At 34.7% G+C, this 18761-nt stretch overlaps 1 protein-coding gene across 3 annotated transcripts in view; it reads left to right on the top strand.

Moving 5' to 3' along the window:
* PPP3CC (protein phosphatase 3 catalytic subunit gamma) overlaps positions 1-18761 on the top strand; it is a 74747-nt gene that overhangs the window by 45135 nt on the left and 10851 nt on the right. For all 3 annotated transcript variants that reach the window (XM_081075856.1, XM_081075854.1, XM_081075855.1), the window contains exons 5-10: positions 2503-2648; positions 4053-4192; positions 7844-7921; positions 8009-8103; positions 12000-12125; positions 12843-12914. In XM_081075856.1, the coding sequence (XP_080931982.1) occupies positions 2503-2648; positions 4053-4192; positions 7844-7921; positions 8009-8103; positions 12000-12125; positions 12843-12914 (657 nt within the window). The remainder of the gene's footprint in view (positions 1-2502; positions 2649-4052; positions 4193-7843; positions 7922-8008; positions 8104-11999; positions 12126-12842; positions 12915-18761) is intronic.

The raw sequence follows: 18761 nt of genomic DNA, 5'->3' as shown, positions 1-18761 counted from the left end.
ATAGCCCTGGGTCCAAATTTCTAAAGTAAATTAATTTCTTGTTTCCATGAGCCGTTTTTTAACGTATAGTTAACCAGCTTACTGATAGGTTTCAGAAACTCCTATAATTTTCCTCATGAAACAATATTGTTATGTTAGGTTGATTTTAAAAAAATACACAAATATTGTTTGTTGTAGTCCATTATGCATTACTTATAGAAGTAAGAGATTGGTTTGGTTAGATTGTGGTATATCTGTTAAGTGAAAAACTATTTAGATATAAAAAATAATAATTACAAAGCTGTTCGTACAAAGATGTGATCTGATCTCCAGGATATGTTAAATACAAAAAGCAAGTGCAAAACCGTGTGTATATATACAGAGCATGCAAAAAATATGTGTACACATTTTAAGAAAGGAAAAAACTGGATTAAAATTATACTGATGGTAACCACGTTGAACACCTTTTATAATTGCAGAAGTCAAACGTGACTTGTCATCTTTTGTTATCAGTATGTGTTGAGAATTACAATTTTAATAGTTTTTTCCTTTCTTAAAATACATATACATTATTTTATATATGTGTGTGTGTGTATATATACACACTTACATTTATGTAAAAAACAAAAGGATGTTGTGAAAAAGAGAACATATGTACATATCTGCGTGTGTACGCATAAACTAGCTTTGTAAAGATACCAGGAAACTAGTAATATTGGTTGCCTGCAGAGAGGGGATAGGAGGCGCTGCATATCCTCTTGTAGCTTTTAAATTTTGAGCCATGTAAATGTATTACCTATTTTAAAAATAGTAAAACAAATATGTAATCAATGGCTAGACCAGGTTGTAGTTTCTTGCAAATAGTGCTGACCATCAAAATTACTTTCAGAGAAAGTTGTTGAAAATTTTGTTTTGTTAATGTAGTATAACTGATACTTGTATCAGAACTTGTACCAATGTGATCCTATGACCAAAGTGCACTTTCCCTTTCATCAAACAAGAAATAATTGTTTTATGGGGTGGATCTTAGCACTTGTCATGAAAATAAAGTGCTTGAGTCAACTAATTTAACCTTTGGGAATTATATATATTTGGCTATTTAGATTCTCCTAGTAAATATTTAATTTAAAAGTAATGATTGGGAGGAGTATTGTGTGGTCTTACGAGCATGAACAGGTTCAAGTTCCAGCTCTCCCTCTCATACTAGCTTGCAATTTGGGGCCCAATTTCCTCAGCTTTTTAATGAAGTTCGGGAGGGCTGCCTGCCTGGACAACTTCTGGCCTTCTCTACCAACGTGCATCTCCAAGCACGGCTTGACTTTTTGAAATCCAAGGCCAAGGAAGAAGAAAACATTGCTTTCTCTTCAAACTAAAGTAATTTTCCAGTTTCCCACCTATTATTTCATGAGCTATTCTTGATGGAGACCCCACCTTAACCGTGGAGACCCCACCTTCTGCCAACTGAAGTATTCTTCTCTTGGGTTCTGTAGCTTCAGCATGACAACCACAGCAAAATACATTTCATTAAGATGAACATTTTTACGTAAATAGAACCAGGGCATAATTTGCTTAAAGACCTTAAAAGTCAGCAAAAAGATTATTGACATTTTATGGATGACTCTGAAAACTGCAGTTTACATTGATATATCTTCAACACTCCCAGGGGGTCTTTTTATTTTTTATTTATTTATTTATTTTTAAATTTTTTATTTTATTTTATTTTTTTTTTGGTTGTTGAGAGCCCACTGGCCCATGTGGGAATCGAACCGGCAGCCTTCGGAGTTAGGAGCATGGAGCTCTAACCACCTGCGCCACTGGGCCGGCCCCCAGGGGGTCTTTTTAGACCCAACGAAATATTCAGAGTCACAAGACTACCAGGGCCATAAACTTGGCTTCCATCTACTTAGGAGGAAACAGTTGTGGAAGGGCAGCACCAGGCATCCCTTTCCAGTGGAGTAGCCCTCACAGAAGTGGGTGCAGCCAGTCTGTTAGCTTGCTGCCTCTTACCTCCCATTCCCCCAGCCCCTCCAAGTTTAGGTACAAGGAAACAATATCCACAATGGGTAAATCAGAGAGCCACCCTGGTTTAGAGGCCTCATGTATTACAAGTGCTAATCAAAAACTTTCTTGGCATAGCCTCCAGGGTCCCACAAGGGACATACCTCATGAGTCACAGTACTCAGAGAAGCCCAAAGCTATAGCTTCCTGCCAGGTAATTTTGTAACTTTTACCATAAGCAACATGGATAAGCAACGTTGCCTAATAACACAGCTGACATTCACCTTATCAGGTTTCCAGGGCAACAGAGCTAGAAAGTTAATCCAAGGTCTTTAGAGGAGAGAGATGTTGTTTACTCTTTATCCACAACTTTTCAAAAACGTCGTTGCAAAGATGATTGTGTTTTCAAATTTGCCTGAAATAAATGGCTTTGAAGTAGGCTTCCTAATCTTCTGGCCTATATCCTTTTTCAGGTATGATAAATTTTATCCTTTCTTCCTTTGACTGTTTTTCCTTTTTTGATAGGTCGAATCAAATATTCTGAACAGGTGTATGATGCATGTATGGATACATTTGACTGTCTTCCTCTTGCTGCCCTCTTAAATCAGCAGTTTCTATGTGTACATGGAGGGATGTCACCTGAAATTACTTGTTTAGATGACATTAGGAGAGTAAGTAATTTTTCATTAGTCTCATGGGGTAAATATAGATATATATAGATATTTTTTCATTGCCGTCAACTAATATGTCTTTATTGCTGTGATTTCATTTTTGGGAGATAACCCCTGTCAACATTTTGCTATATATCTTCCAGAAATTTTCTGTAATTGTTAATGCAATCTGTGCTTTTCCCAACTAGAAACATAACATTTTTTTAGTATATTCCTGAAACTTTAAATTATGTAGCAATGTATAAGGAAGGAAACCAAACCAGAGTTCTAATCCCTGTCCTGCCATTAATTGTGTAACCTTGACCAAATCACTTAACCTCAGAGTCACAGTTTCTTCTCTGAAATGAGGAAGTCAGAATGGATGGCCTGAGCGCTCTTTCAGCTCTGAAGTTTATTGGCTTTGACATTGTAGATGATACAGTTTAATTGCTACACTTGCCTGACTTAGGACTATTATTGCTGGGATTCTGTATCTTCATGATTGGAAAAAGATGACCAGTCTTTTTTCACTAATACTGTTCTATGTTACCATCTTCACTCTTCTACCTTTGTATATACCTTACCTCTGTCTCATGTATAGTAGTTACTGATAACTAAAGAGTTTTCTGATTATAAAACTGGTTACTCTCCTCAGGGTAAGAGGTTTATCTATACATGCTGCCTTTTCCCCTGCCTTATTGTCTTTGAAATAACCGGCATTTCTCTTTTACAGTGTAAGTCTTGAAATGTACAATTCTGAATTGATTGTGTTAATCGATTTCATGTAGTAGAAGTTCTCTTCTTGGCACTCAGCTATTCTAGTTACTTGTTGTTTCTTGGTGTTTTTTTATGCCTTTAACTAAACCAGCAGTGACTTAACACTTAAGTTAATAACTCATATTGAAATGCCTCCAATGCATAGAATGAGAAGGATGAAAGCCCTTTACAAAACAAAACTAGCATGCTTTAAAATAAAGAAATCTCCATTGGAATGAGGCAAACAATGAACAGAACCATTGTAAAACCCTTCCTGCTCTCATGGTAACCTGGGCTCACCTAGAGACTAGAAACGAACTTTACACAGTCTTTCTAAATCGTATATCTCTGTAGTGGTTGATTTCACATTTGAATTAAATGAGTATATACCTCTTTTAAGATTAAGATATAAAGGTGTCCTTTTCTAAAGAATGATTAGATGACAGGAATATTTATAAAAAATTACTACCCAAAATAATAAAATGTATGTATCTAAATGTGTCACACATTCATTTTCTTTCAGGAAAATCCTTTAGGGGCTTATTGCCTTCTCTACATTCTTGTGGGTAGAAGGGTTTTGTTTTTGTTTTTATTTTTTGACCCTTACCAGTTTTCAAATCTCTTTTGCTTTCATGATTTTTCTTCTTTTGCCTTTTGCTTGTCTTCTAGTTAGACAGGTTTAAAGAACCTCCAGCCTTTGGGCCGGTGTGTGACCTGCTGTGGTCTGATCCCTCAGAAGACTATGGCAGCGAAAAGACCTTGGAGCACTATACCCACAACACCGTCCGAGGGTGTTCTTATTTTTACAGGTATGCTGTGCCTTAGAGTTGCAAAGTCACGAAAGGAAAGGGTGAGGTCGCTTATCAAATTATTTTTAAGTACTTTAGATCTTGAATTTATTTGTGTAGTATTAGGGACTTCTGTTTAATTTTTTGATGAATAGAAGGCAGAAAACTCATGTTTGTTCCTTTTGCTTTTGGCATTTTATTAGGTATTATGCCCTAGTAAGTGTAACATACCCAACGTGACTGAACGGAACATCTTGCAGTGCTTCGGTGTTATTGTCCGACTCTAAATGATTTAGATGATTTGTTCCCAAACATCATCTAGAGACCTTTTTAAAGACAAAGATTTCTTGGCTCTTCCCCCAGACATTCTGATTCAGTAGGTGTCGGAGACAGGGAATCCTGTTATTTTATTTTTATTTTTTTAAGATTTTATTGGAGAAGGGGAATAGGACTTCATTGGGGAACAAACAATGTGTATTTCCAGGACTTTTTTCTAAGTCAAGTTGTTGTCCTTTCAATCTTAGTTGTGGAGGCTGCCGTTCAGCTTCAAGTTGTTGTCTTTCAGTCTTAGTTGTGGAGGGCGCAGCTCAGCTCCAGGTCCAGTTGCTATTGCTAGTTGCAGGGGACCTGCAAGCCCACCTGGTGGGCTGCAGGGGGCAGCCCACCATCCCTTGGAACCGGTAACCTTGTGGTTGAGAGCACGCGCTCCAACCAACTGAGCCATCCGGGACCTCAGCGGCAGCTCAGGTCAAGGTGCCGTGTTCAATCTTAGTTGCAGGGGGCGGAGCCCACCATCCCTTGCGGGACTTGAGGAGCTGAACCAGCAACCTTGTGGTTGAGAGCCTACTGGCCCATGTGGGAATCGAACCGGCAGCCTTCGGAGTTAGGAGCATGGAGCTCCAACCACCTGAGCCAGCGGGCCGGCCCCTGTTATTTTTTTAAAAAGCTCTCCAGCTTTTGGAACCACTGGTAGAGGCAAAGATATAAAAAGAACAGGACATTGTGAACTAAGTTCAGGACATTTCCTGGAAGTTGGCTGTTGCCCTAAATCTCATGTGTAAGCTTTCCCTATGCTTTGCCACTCAAAAATAGGGAGGTGTAGGGAAGTTGGAAGTCTAAATTTTTCTAATCCCATCATTTTATTATGACAAATAAGACATGTATTTAGTCCCCTAAAAATCTATTAATTGCCTAAGGTAATGCATTCGTTAAATGAAATCCACATATAAAAAGTAAGAAGCCTCGGGTCGGCTTGGTAGCTCAGGCGGTTAGAGCTCGGTGCTCCTAACTCCGAAGGCTGCCTGTTTGATTCCCACATGGGCCAGTGGGCTCTCAACCACAAGGTTGCCGGTTCAACTCCTCGACTCCCGCAAGGGATGGTGGGCTGTGCCCCCTGCAACTAGCAGTGGCAACTGGACCTGGAGCTGAGCTGCGCCCTCCACAACTAAGACTGAAAGAATAACAACTTTACAGGGAAAAAAGGCCTGGAAGTAACACTGTTCCCCAATAAAGTCCTGTTCCCCTTCCCAATAAAATCTTTAAAAAAAAAAAAAAAGAAAATATAGAACATTTCTATCACCATCAAAAGTCCCCTTGTACCTTTTTAAAAAAAAGTAAGAAGCCTCAATTTTACCATCGTTTCAACATTCTTTAAACAACCTTTTTTCATTCCTTTCTGCCACCTTTCCCAGTAACTAATACGATGAAATCATTTACATTTTACTTCTCTTTACATTGTTTAAAATGAAGAGCATAACACTACTTTATTATTAGCACCATATAAATTGATACAATGTTTATGGAGGTCAACGTGGCAGTATCTCTCAATTATAAATGCCTCTGGCTTTGGTCCAGAAGTTCTGCATCTAAATCATAATCCTGTGGCTGTATAGTTGACCTTCATTATTCATAAATTCTAATCGGTGAATTTACCTACTTGCTATTTATTTGTAACCCCCAAATCAATACTCAGCACTTTCACAGTCATTCACGAACACGCATGCATACAGAGTGACAAAAAATCCGAGTCACCCATGTGTCAGCCCAGCTGAGGATGAACAAGGAGTTGCTGTGCCTTCTGCTTCAGCTCTCATACTGTAAGCAGGTACTCTTTTTGTGGTCTATTTAATATAACATTTTTCCTTTTTCTTTTTTTCCTGGTCATTTGGCTGTTTAAAACGGTTCCAAGAATAGTGCTGAAGTGCTGTCCAGCGTTCCTCTGTGCAAGACAGCTGTGATGGGCCTTCAGATAAAATATGTGTGTTAACTAAGCTTGTTCAGGAATGAGTCATGGCATTGTTGGCCATGGGTTCCGTGTTAATGAATCAACTAGATGTATTAATAAGGTGTTTTTACTCGGAAACACACATAACTCAAGGTTATTTATTGATCAGTTGATGAAAATGCTGTGACCAGAGGCTCCCAGGACCCGAATCCTGTATTTCCCCTAAGAACAGTGGTTCAGCATTCACTAATTCTATTTTTACAGCACTTTTCTAGAACATAGCTACTGCAAATAATGAGAATCACTATACTTGCAGTTATGTAAAATGTATGTAACAAGATTGGTTACTCATTGCTACATTATTTCCAATAAAAATTTTAAAGCAACTTAAATGTTTAGTACAAGACTAAATAAATTGTTGCACATCTGACAATGGAATGTATTTAACAATGTAGAGGCTATTTTTTAAAAATGAAACAAGAAAGCAAACCCTTTATATACTGATAGGAAAAAATCACTACTGTAAAGTGAAGAAAAGACATAGTACAGAGCTATGTGTACCATCTGATTACTATTTCTAAAAGTTGGGATACACATGTGTATGTATGTGTATATATAATTGCTTGGCGTTAAATAGAATGTCTCTGAAATACTCAAAGAAACCAGGAATATTGGTTGCTTCCAGGGCAGCTGGAAGATAGAAGTATGAAGGAGAAAGGCCTTTCACTGTATCCCCTTTTGTATCTGCCAGTTTCCTCTTTTAAAAGTTAAGTCTCTCTAATGAGCACAATAAGAAACAAAGATTTAAACATAAACTAAATAATTAACACTTGGCTAATTCCAGGATAATTTTGTATTCTCCAATTCTTCTTATCAGGTATTTGTCATTCAGAAAGATAATAGTACTAAAAGAATATGTTCAGAGTAGATGTCAATATCATACCTTTTATTAGAATAAGGTCGGGTGTAATATTTGCATTTACTCCTGAAATATTCCTGCATAATATCATCCTGGTATTGATATTACCTGTGAAGCTGTAAGTAGGTTCTTTAACTTTTCTAACAGTTTGACAGTATGAAAATTGCGTGTTCAGTTTTTAGCACCTATTACACACATTCACACATTACCATGTTCCTTTTTTTATATCAAGGTACCAGGAAAAGTTTTGGTATGGTGTTATTATTGTTATGGGTTAAGACAAAAAAATTAAAAGGTGGGAACTCTGTTTCTGTCCTGGGATTGTCTGTTATCTGCATATTTGAGCTGGAATGAGGTATATTAGTGAAATGGGAAAACAGAGTGATGATTGCTAAGCTATTAATAAAAGTTCAGTGGTATGTAAAACCTATAATTTTGAAACAAAATTAACTTGTTATCCTGACTTCCGCCTCTTAAAAAAATCAATTGTTTGAATTCTAGATTTATGTTTTCTAATTTTCTTTGCCAGTTACCCTGCAGTTTGTGAATTTTTGCAGAATAATAATTTGTTGTCAATAATCAGAGCCCATGAAGCCCAAGATGCTGGGTAAGTTATATTACAACTGTACCAAATATCACTGCAGAGTTTTTGCCTTTAATATCAAGACAGATGGGTTGTTGTCTCTCTTTCCAGGTATCGAATGTACAGGAAGAGCCAAACAACAGGCTTTCCATCACTCATTACAATTTTCTCTGCTCCCAATTACCTAGATGTCTATAACAATAAAGGTAAAGAAGTCCAGCGATATTTGAGTTTGAATTTGTGAATAAATGTGAGCTCTAGTTTAATCATATGTGTGTATTTTTAAATATATATAAAAAGAATAAATTACTTCAGGTTCAAGTTAGAATAGCTACCATGTTTCCCCGAAAATAAGACCTAGGTGGACCATCAGCTCTAATGCCTCTTCTGGCTCAAAAATTAATATAAAACCCAGTCTTATTTTACTATAATATAAGACTGGGTCTAATACAATATAATAATATGATATAATATAATATAATATAATATAATATAATATAATATAATATAATATAATATACCAGGTCTTATATTAATTTTTGCTCCAAAAGATGCATTAGAGCTGATGGTCCAGCTAGGTCTTATTTTCGGGGAAACACGGTATCAATTATTGGTTTTAGTGAATTGAATTAATTTGTAACAGTAGTACTTCAATAAATGTCACCGTTAGGAGTTTTAATGTTTGTGATTGTTAAGCTGTCTTTGCTCTTCTTGAGTAGTAGCACAGGTAGAATGAATACTGTACAAAAAGTCAGAAACATCTTCATTTTAGTCCCAGTGCGGCCAGAAACTAATCATGTGACTTTAGTAAGTCACATCATCTCATTAAGCTTCAGTTTCCCAAATAGAAACAGAAAATTAGCTATACAGATGCCTTTCAATGCAGAAATTCTACTTCTAAGACTTCATCCTATTAAAGCCCTTTTTTAATTTAATTTTTATGATTCGTAGTTCATAAGTTGTGTATCAGGTCAGTGGTCCACCTAAAAGCTTCATGCCCTTTTTAACAATTTTGTTGTTTATAAAGTATGACTATAAAATAATAAACCTTTTAAACAAACATGCCAGAACATATATATCCAAGTGAGTATTATCCCTTGAAAGTAGTTACCTTGGGAGGCTATACGCTTATTCCACCAATGCTGCCATTGTTGAAAACATTTTTGGAACTCCGTTTTTGGCCTGGCCTTCAGTCTGCAACACATTCTTTTGATATTATCCTCAGTGATAGGAAATCTTCGTCCTTTGAGGGTGGATTTGATTTTTGGAACAGCCAAAAGTCATTCAGAGCCAAGACTGATATAAGGTGAGTGATCAAGCGAGATAATACCATTTGGGATCAGAAACAAGGTATAATTATAAGGTAATGAGACTGGTTTTCTTTGTGTTGCTTATAAAGTGGCTCTGGAGGCTATTCCAAAAGAGGAGTTTGAAAAACGTTTTGAATAATGGCAGCATCTTCGGATTTGATATACAGTAAAGGAGCAAAGTGTATAGAAAAGGGCACTAAGCTAGGAGTCAGAAGTCCTAGTCTAGTCCTGCTTCACTTTTAAATTCAGTTAACAAGATACTTCACATTTAAGTTCACTTCACATTTAAGAAGATACTTGACTTCCCCGAGCCTCAGGTTAGCTTTAAAATACTTGTCATATAGGGTTGTTGAAGATAAATTGGAATACTAAAAATGAGTATTAAAATCACTGATCAAACTATAAATTGCTATAATACTATAATGTTTTGCTGTTATTGTGCCTGGTGTGATTACATCCAAGGACCATGCTCATCTGATATATACAGTCTGGTGTGTTTGCAGTTGGTGGTTTCATAAGTCTCGTTACTTTATAGTCATGCCTTGTAGATGCAGTTGGGGAGAGACGTTTGAAAGAAGTCCATGATGTACTTACTGTTTACTCTATTTAAAAGTAAACTATGGAATGTCACGTCTCGTGTAAATCTGATTTGTATCAGTCCTCTCAGTGTGTCCTTGTGACTTACTGTCCATTTTGTAAAAGCATTTCTTTGACTTAGTTCTCTCCCAGCCTTGTGCTTTTTCCTTTTTGTCATTCTTTTCTGTCTTAGCTGTCTTACAATGCTCTGGTTCTCCCTACTCCATTCTTTCTTATTTCTGTTTCCTAATATTTTCAGTGTATTAAGAACCTTCATTTTAGTCTTGTCTCCTCCCTTGTGAATGGCATGCACTGCTTGTGCTGTTAAACTTCTTTAAAGATACTGAGTGGCTCCAGTCCTCATATTTGTGATGAAGACTCTCCCTTCTCACTCCATGCTTTAACCTTACTGTTAAGAATATTGGTTGCCCAGTGGGTTTATCCGTGTGCTAACCTGAAACATGTCATTTAATCAGCAGTCACTTTACTGCCAACTCACTTTTTGCCCCATTCTAATCTGGTTTTGTTTTTGATTATACTTAGTAAACTTTTAAACTTGGTACACTTGATTATAATTAGTAAACTTTTAAAGTCACAGTCCATTCTACCTGAGTTTTCTGTTGGCTTTGACATAATTAGTAACTTTATCTTGAAACAACAATCTTATTTTCCTTGATTGTTTCTTAAGCATTTTTTAGGAAAAAGGCAGAAAATGTGGCACCAAAAATACTCTCTGATGATACTCAGTTACTCACCATACAAGTACCTCTTTTTTTGAAAAAGACAACTCTATCCCCCTTTCCTTCTCGTTCTTTTACTGTTGCTTTTCTTTCTTGAATATTCTTTAGACTTATTGGTACCAACAGGTATTTCTTAGTTTCACTGCTTATATGAAAGACCCTTAAGTCATGATTTTTAAAGACTTCTATTCTTATTTTTTTATGTGTCCACTGGAAGGATACCCAAAAGCAGTTTTTAAGCTCTCATTTCTAATCACCACTGTTAAGACCCACCTCCCAGCTTTTTCTCCCTGTGTAGATGGAGGGAATTATTGAATAATTATACATTCATCTAACCTAAATAAAATACATACACATGAAAATAATGGGACATGTGCATTGTAGCCAGTGTTAGGTTTTTAAGAACTGAAGATCCTATTTTCGTGTATTTTCTTTATAATCTGTGGTGTACATTTTAGACATTTAGTAACTTAAATTTTGAGAATATTAGGCCATCCTATAATAAGGAAAGAAACAGGAACCAGGAGATGACCTAAATCTGTCATTCCTAGAGAGCTGTTAGACCCTATTTTATTTACGATAACAGTAAGAATAATTCAGAGAATAATGCAAACAGCATTGTATTGCTAATGATAAAGACTGAGGAATTAATTTTTTAAAAAGATTTTATTGGGGGAGGGGAACAGGACTTTTTTGGGGAACAGTGTGTACTTCCAGGACTTTTTTCCAAGACAAGTTGTTGTCCTTTCAGTCTTAGTTGTGGAGGGCACAGCTCCAGGTCCAGTTGCTGTTGCTAGTTGCAGGGGGCACTGCCCACCATCCCTTGTGGGAGTCGAGGAATTGAACTGGCAACCTTGTGGTTGAGAGCCCACTGGCCCATGTGGGAATCCAACCGGCAGCCTTCAGATTTAGGAGCACGGAGCTCCAATCGCCTGAGTCACCGGGCCGGCCCAAGATTGAGGAAATAGATATTAAAACTTTTCAAATATAAAGAAAATTAGTTTGGTCCCAAAGTGTATGTGAAAATTTATGAAGTGGTTATTATTAAACATTTATAGAGTGCTAGCAATATACTGACTGTGTTTAGGAGAAATGGGCATTGTTTATCCCACCACATTGTATGCAGAGATGATTTAATCAACTTTAAAAGAAAAGATTCTTATTAAAATATAGCTAACATACAATATTATGTTAGTTTCAGGTGATTAAATAAACTTTCGAGCCTTGTAAATTGCTCCAAGTTTACCATCTGTAGATGACTGCTATCTTATAAACTCCCAGAGAGTTTATAAAATCTTTGGTTCTGGCTAATGACTAGCAAAGCAGCCAGTGTCAATTGGCTGAGAAATATTTGTTCTCAAAGAAGAGTTGTAATTGTAACTATTTGGTATATAAAGGGAAATTATGACAAATTTTGACAAAATTATGACAAACCTGTTCCTCTGTGCCATATTTTCTTGCTTTTTTTGTTTTTAGCTGCTGTGTTAAAATATGAAAACAATGTCATGAATATCAGGCAGTTTAACTGTTCTCCACATCCCTACTGGCTTCCAAACTTTATGGATGTTTTCACATGGTCTTTGCCTTTTGTCGGGGAAAAAGGTAAGAGAACTAAAGTATCTGGACCATCAGTTGTCTTCACTAGTGATGAGAGCACGCTATATATTTGTATGAGCCCCCTGATGGTTCAGAACTTGTTGTTGTTGTTTTTTAAAGTTATCAGAAATGTTTTCTAATTATCTTTGTTTTTATAAAGATTTTTAAATGGCACTTAATTGGTTTTTAAATTACAATTCTAGTCTATTATGCTCTTCTTGTTCTAAATGTCAACTTAAAGTAGCTGTCCTACTGTGATCGAGATGTTAAAATAACATAAGTCATGACACCATCCCTTCAGTGACCTCTTCAGCGATAAAGAGATTTAAATAGGAAATGTTATCCTTAGAATTTTATTTGTACACCTATACAAATATAAAATAATCCTGTTGGACATAGATCTGGTGGCTTAACTTCTTTACAAAATGGGAGGAAATCTTTTCATGTGCATATCAGTGAGAAAAATGCTCTGGGTAGCACTCTAATGAAATCAAGTAACTATGCAGTGAATCTTCAAAGACTCCAGACTTTTTACTGCAGCAAGTAATCTACCCAAATTCTATGTAAACCTGAAGGTCTACACCTAATGCTGCTTTTTATAGCTACTCTTAATAGCATAATGACAAGTCATTTTTATCTATGTTTATTTAGATATCCACATCCTTTTGGAGAAAGTACCTTACTAATTGTGTAAATTTTGGGCTATTTTGTCTTACCATATAGTCACAGAGATGCTGGTTAACATTCTCAACATATGTTCTGATGATGAATTGATTTCCGATGATGATATTGAAGGTAAACTTGCCTTTTACTCATTTTACTAGAAACAAAGGTTTGGTTTTGGTGTTAGCCTGTTTTGAATAATATTTTTCTTATTATAAAAGAATTGTGTTCAATGTGAAAAATATGAAAAGAAGTCACCTATAATCCTACCGTTATATCCACTGTTAATATTTTGGTGTATATGTACTGTGTTACTGTCTTTTATGTTTGCATATATTTTTGTTCTCTCTTTTTTCTTACTATAAAAGAATTGTGTTCAATGTAAAAAATATGAAAAGAAGTCACCTATAATCCTACTGTTATATCCACTGTGAATATTTTGGTGTATATGTACTGTGTTACTGTCTTTTATCTTTGCATATATTTTTGTTCTCTCTTTTTCCTTTTTAACAAAAATGAGGTCATGTGATATTTACTTTTTTTGTAGACTAATGGTTACATAGTTGTCCATGTCAATTGTTCTTTGTTTTAATCAATCCCCTGCTGTTGGATGTTGGATATTTTTTCCAACTTGTTCTTTTTAAAACCCCGCACAGTTTTGAATGTTTTTACAAATAAATCTTTGCACATTCCGTCAACAACTAACATTTGTTACATGCCTGATATGGGCCAACTACTGTTTAGATCCTTGCTTTCAATAAGCTTATATTCTAGTGGAGGGAAGACAAACATAATAAATATAAGTCAGATGTTGATCTATGGTATGAAAGAAAAGAAAGGAGTATTAGGTAATGAACAGTAACATTTTCTCGATTATTTCCGCAGGACAAATTTCTAGAAATTGAATATATCTGTGTCAATTAATACTTACAATTTTAAATTGGATACAGATAATCTCTAGAAAGGCTACCAGTTTACATTTTGTGTATATGATGCATACGTAGCTCACAGTGCTCTCTCCAATACTGCTTGTAATTTTTATAGTCTGGTATTTTTTAAAATTTTAATTTGTATTTTTATGATGACTAATGAACACTTTTCTTGTGTTTATTGACCACATTTATTTTATTTCTCTTTTGTGAATTGTCAAGTCATACCTCTTGCCCATTTTTCTACTTGGTTGTGTACATGTTTGTTTGTTCATTTGTTTTTCTTCTTATTGGTCTCTGAGGGATCTTTATGTAGTAACATTTTATTGCATATGTAGCCAAGTATTTTTTTTCTTAGTATGTTGTGGGAAGTTTGATTTTAAAGGTAAGCCCTAACTTATCTGAGAATATGGAAGATTCTGGAAAGATGGTAGTACCTGAGCACAAACCTCTGTCATTCTGTCTAAGCTCTGTGCTAAGGTGATTCACTCAACAGTTAGGATAAACTGTCAACATAGTTGAGAAAGCCTAGCTTACTGTGAGGATGTAGGAGAGAGTCCCATACATACTTATGCTTCAGATTCCACATTGAAGGTTCAAAGTAAATGGTATGTAGCTTGTGAGTACCTTTACGTATGGGATGGAAGGTCATTACAAAGGAAACAATTCTTCTTGAGCAAAAAGGGGAGCCAAGTCAAAATTAAAACAAAACAAAGAATTTAAGTTAGGAAAAGATGAAACATGTAAAAAATAGATCTAGTAAAATTTATATTGATATTTAAGTGCCTATGGAAGTTATTGTGAATTCTATTGTATGTTTTAAGAAAGGATTCTTGATTGTCATGAGGATATGCTTGCAAAATTATGCCAAAAATTGTGTCTGGGAATATTTTTCAAAGTATCATCTGTAGTAGAAAAAGATTCAATCTAAATGTTCCTTAGAGGAGAGCTGGGTAAATCAATTATGATATATCCATATGATAGATTCTCTACATGGAATATTATTTCCTTTATGCAAGCCTCCTTTCTCCCTTTCTCTTCTGGTTATCTCCTGTTCAGTTTATCGTAACTTCCTCATGGAAGATGTTTCTGACCTCCCTGACTAGATCCAATACCCCTGCGATACTCTCTCATCAGTGGTGCTGACTTCTCCTTAGCATTTGATACCGTTGTAATTTTACATTTGTTTACATTATTACCAGATTAATATATTTTACCGCCATTCAACTGTAAACTTCCTGAATGCTGGGACAAAATGGTTTTTGCTCACCAGAATAGCCCTAAAACCAAGCAAACTGCAATGAGCATAATAGATAAATATTCGTGAGTTAGACTGAATGATATAAAGTGCAACTACTTAGAAAAAGAATGAAGTAGAGAGATTGGTGCTGATGTGGAAAATCTATTAGCTGTTCTATTAAATGCAAAAGTAAATACATAGAATCCTCTCATCCCCATTTTTTATAAAATGTGGATATAAGCTGATATATGCTTTAAAATTTTGTTTTCGAAAGGAAATGAAGAATAACCTTGTAGGTTAAGATTATGAATTGACCACCCTTCTAATTCCATTCCTTCCTGAAACCACACTAAAACCACAGTACAATTTTGGTTTTACTTAAGTGTTATAAACTAAGGATTAACACTTTAGTAAGCCAGACAAGATAGTTTAAAGCAACCCTGACTCTTAAGACAACTGGAAAAGTGAGACAAACTATTTTTAAATTTTGCTTTAAAGGCATTCAGAAAGCTAACAAAATAATAAAGAATTGCCAAGTTAAGATCTGGAAAATGGCATAAATTCAGAGAGATAAAGACCAACATTTGGGATTATTTCTTTCCTAAAGACATTCACGAATTTCAAACGAGGGGGCTATAAGGTTGATCTGCCCTCCTGATAGAGGCTAAAAATGTTGGGATTCCTGGCTTGCCAAGGATGACGTGCGTGTCAGTAAGCTCCTGCTTACTGGTTACATCCATGTAAGAGTAAGGATGAACTGGAAATAGAACCTTCAAATCATTTCAATTACTAAAATTTAAATAAGGTAGTCCCAGGTACCTGGCAAAAGCAAACCTCTCTAGACTAAGGTAACATCATGTAAGACCTTAAATTATCAAAGTCTTTCAAATATTATATATGGCTCACAACCGAAAATGACTAGGCATATGAGGAGACATAATGGCGTGAATGAGAACCAGCAGAAACAGAAAAAAATAAAAACAGACTCCCAGGTTCTCCAGACACTGGCTTTATCAGACCAAACGTTAAAATAATTGTGCTAAAAAGCAAAACAATGCTTCCTATGTGCAAGAACATAAAAGACAAGATTGAAATATTTGGAAAATAACTGTGAATTATAAAACGAGATATAACAGAGTTGATAAAACACCAAAAGAAAATTCTAGGAATGAAAAGTAAAATAACAAATTAAGAAACTTGACAGATGAATTAACAGCAGATTTAATAAAGCTAAACAGACAAAAAATCAACCAGAAGGTAGGTCAGAAGAAACAATCTAGAATAAATCACAAAAAGAAAATGTAAAATACCAAAAACAGCCTAAGAGACAGAGAATACAGTGAATAGGCCTATCAACTGTATGTTTAGAGTCCCAGAGAAGAGAGAATGGGGTAGAACCAATATTTGAAGAGATAATGAATAAAAGTTTTCTAAAATAGATAAGACATTAAGCCACAGATTAAGAAGCCCTGTAAACCAAAGCAGAATGAATACAAAGAAAAAAACACCTAAGCATCACATCATAGTAAAAGTGCTTCAGATGAAAGACAAAGAAAAAAAATCCTTTAAGCAGCCAGAAGAAAAGAAATTATTTTCAAAAGAGAACAATTAAACTGACAGTAGATTCTTAATGGAAACAGTGGAAGCAGGAAGCAATGTAAAATATATTCAAAGCACTGAAAGATAATAACTGGTAAGTGAGAATTCTATAACTAGCAGAAATACCCTTCAAGAATTAAGAAGAAATAAGCATTTTTCAGATATCCCTCCCTTAAAACATTTACTGTGAGAATTACCAGGAGACCCACACTAAATGAAATTCTAAATGATATTCAAGCAGAAGGAAAATGCCACATGGAAGCTTGGAGATTCAGGAATAAAGAGTAAAAATAGTAGAAAATATGTGGCTAAATCCTATAAATGTAGAATTTATTAAACAATAACAATAACGTTTTACTGGATTTAAAAGACAGAATTAAAATATATGACAATAATAGTTGACAGTGGGATAATTATAGTTAAAGTGTGTGAGGAGTGTATAACCCTTGTACTTTGATAAAAGATGCATGTTGTAATCTGTAGAGTAACCTGTAAGAAAAGATGTTTGTTTGTTTGGTTGGTTTTTTTAAGTATATTACTTTTAAGTTATAGAAAAATGGAATGATAAAAAGTAACCTGGAAGAACGCAAGAAAGGAGGGAAGGTAAATATAGCAGCAGGACAATAGAATAAATTATGATGATAAACATATTAGCAGTTTTATTAAATATGAATAGATAAAAGTCAGATTGTCTGGTAGGATTTAAAAGAAAACTTTATGATGTTTTCTTATAAGAGACAGATCTAAAGCATAAAGATACAGAAAGCTCGAAAGCAAAACATTTAGAAAGAAACCACACAAAAATTATACAAATTCATCCTGAGAATAAAAAAAATTCTCATTTAATGAGGCCATTATAACTATGGTACTAAAATATGACAAGGGCATGAATATAGATAGAATAACCCTAAACAAAACGTCATCAAATTGAAACTAACAATATACATAAAAGAATTATGCTTCCCAAATAACTTGATTTGTTCCAGAAACCTTATAAAGTTTTTCAATCTGTGTATACACATGTAAAATGCTAATAATTGTGGCAACTCTTTTCTGTATATCTAAAACTATTCTAGAATAAAAATTTTATTTAAAAATCAATCAGAATAATCCACTGCATTAACAAAAAAAGAAATATTATTATCTCAGTAGATGTAGAAATAGCATTTGGTAAGATTCACCTTTCATTTACAATAGATCTTTTAAACTAGGTTTAAAGGATTTTTTGACAAACGTACCAATAAAAACCTATAGCAAACATCATATTGTGAAATGTTGAAAGCTTTTCTCAGTGATTGGGAACATACAAGGATGCTGACTATGAATACCTCTATACTCATATTATATTAGATTAGAGTATAATATGATACCCTGTGTCATATTAGAAGTCATAACCAATATAATAAGGCAAGAAAAACAAATTCAAGGTATAAAGATTGGAAAGGAAGAAACAAAACTATCATTATTTGTAGATGATATGGTTGTATACAAAGACAACTTTTTAAAGTCTATAGATAATTATTAGAATCAATAAATGCAGGTAGTAAAGCTGCTGGATAGAAAGCTAACAACCAAAAATCCTTTGTAATTCTATTTACCAGCAAAATGAAATTTTTCAAAAGATGCCATTTATCATATCATCCCTAACAATAAATCTAACAAATGATGTGAAACCTCTAAGCAACAAACTATAAAATATTATTAGAGAAATTAAAAGGGATCTAAATAAATTGGAATGAAATATTTTGTTCATGGATTACTGGAAGATTCACTATTCTAAAGATGTAAATTATTCCCAAATTTATCTATGGAGTCAAAGTCAAATATTAACAATTTGATTCTAAAATTTATATGGAAATGCTAAGGATAAATTCTAAACATCATATGGAAATAGCTTAAGTCTTGAAGAAGAATAAAGTGGGAGAACTTGTTCTATAGGATATCAAAATTTACTATAAAGCTAGAGTAATTAGAATTATTAGTGCAAAGACAGACAAGCATTGAAACAGAATAGAGAATCTAGAAATAGATCCACACAAATATGGACACTTGGTTTAGACCAGAGGTGGCACTGCACAGTAGAAGGAAAATGATGGTATTTTTCATAAATGGTCTGGGGACATGTATTAATATTTGACTGAAAATTAAACCTGACCCCTATCATATTCCAAACGCAAAATAAATTCAAGATTTATACATTCAAATATGAAA

This window comes from Rhinolophus hipposideros (genome assembly GCF_964194185.1).
Source record: "Rhinolophus hipposideros genome assembly, chromosome: 16".
NCBI classification, from domain to species: Eukaryota; Metazoa; Chordata; class Mammalia; order Chiroptera; family Rhinolophidae; genus Rhinolophus; species Rhinolophus hipposideros.
The sequence above is the reverse complement of the archived record's forward strand: the minus strand, read 5'-3'. Positions and strand labels throughout refer to the sequence as shown.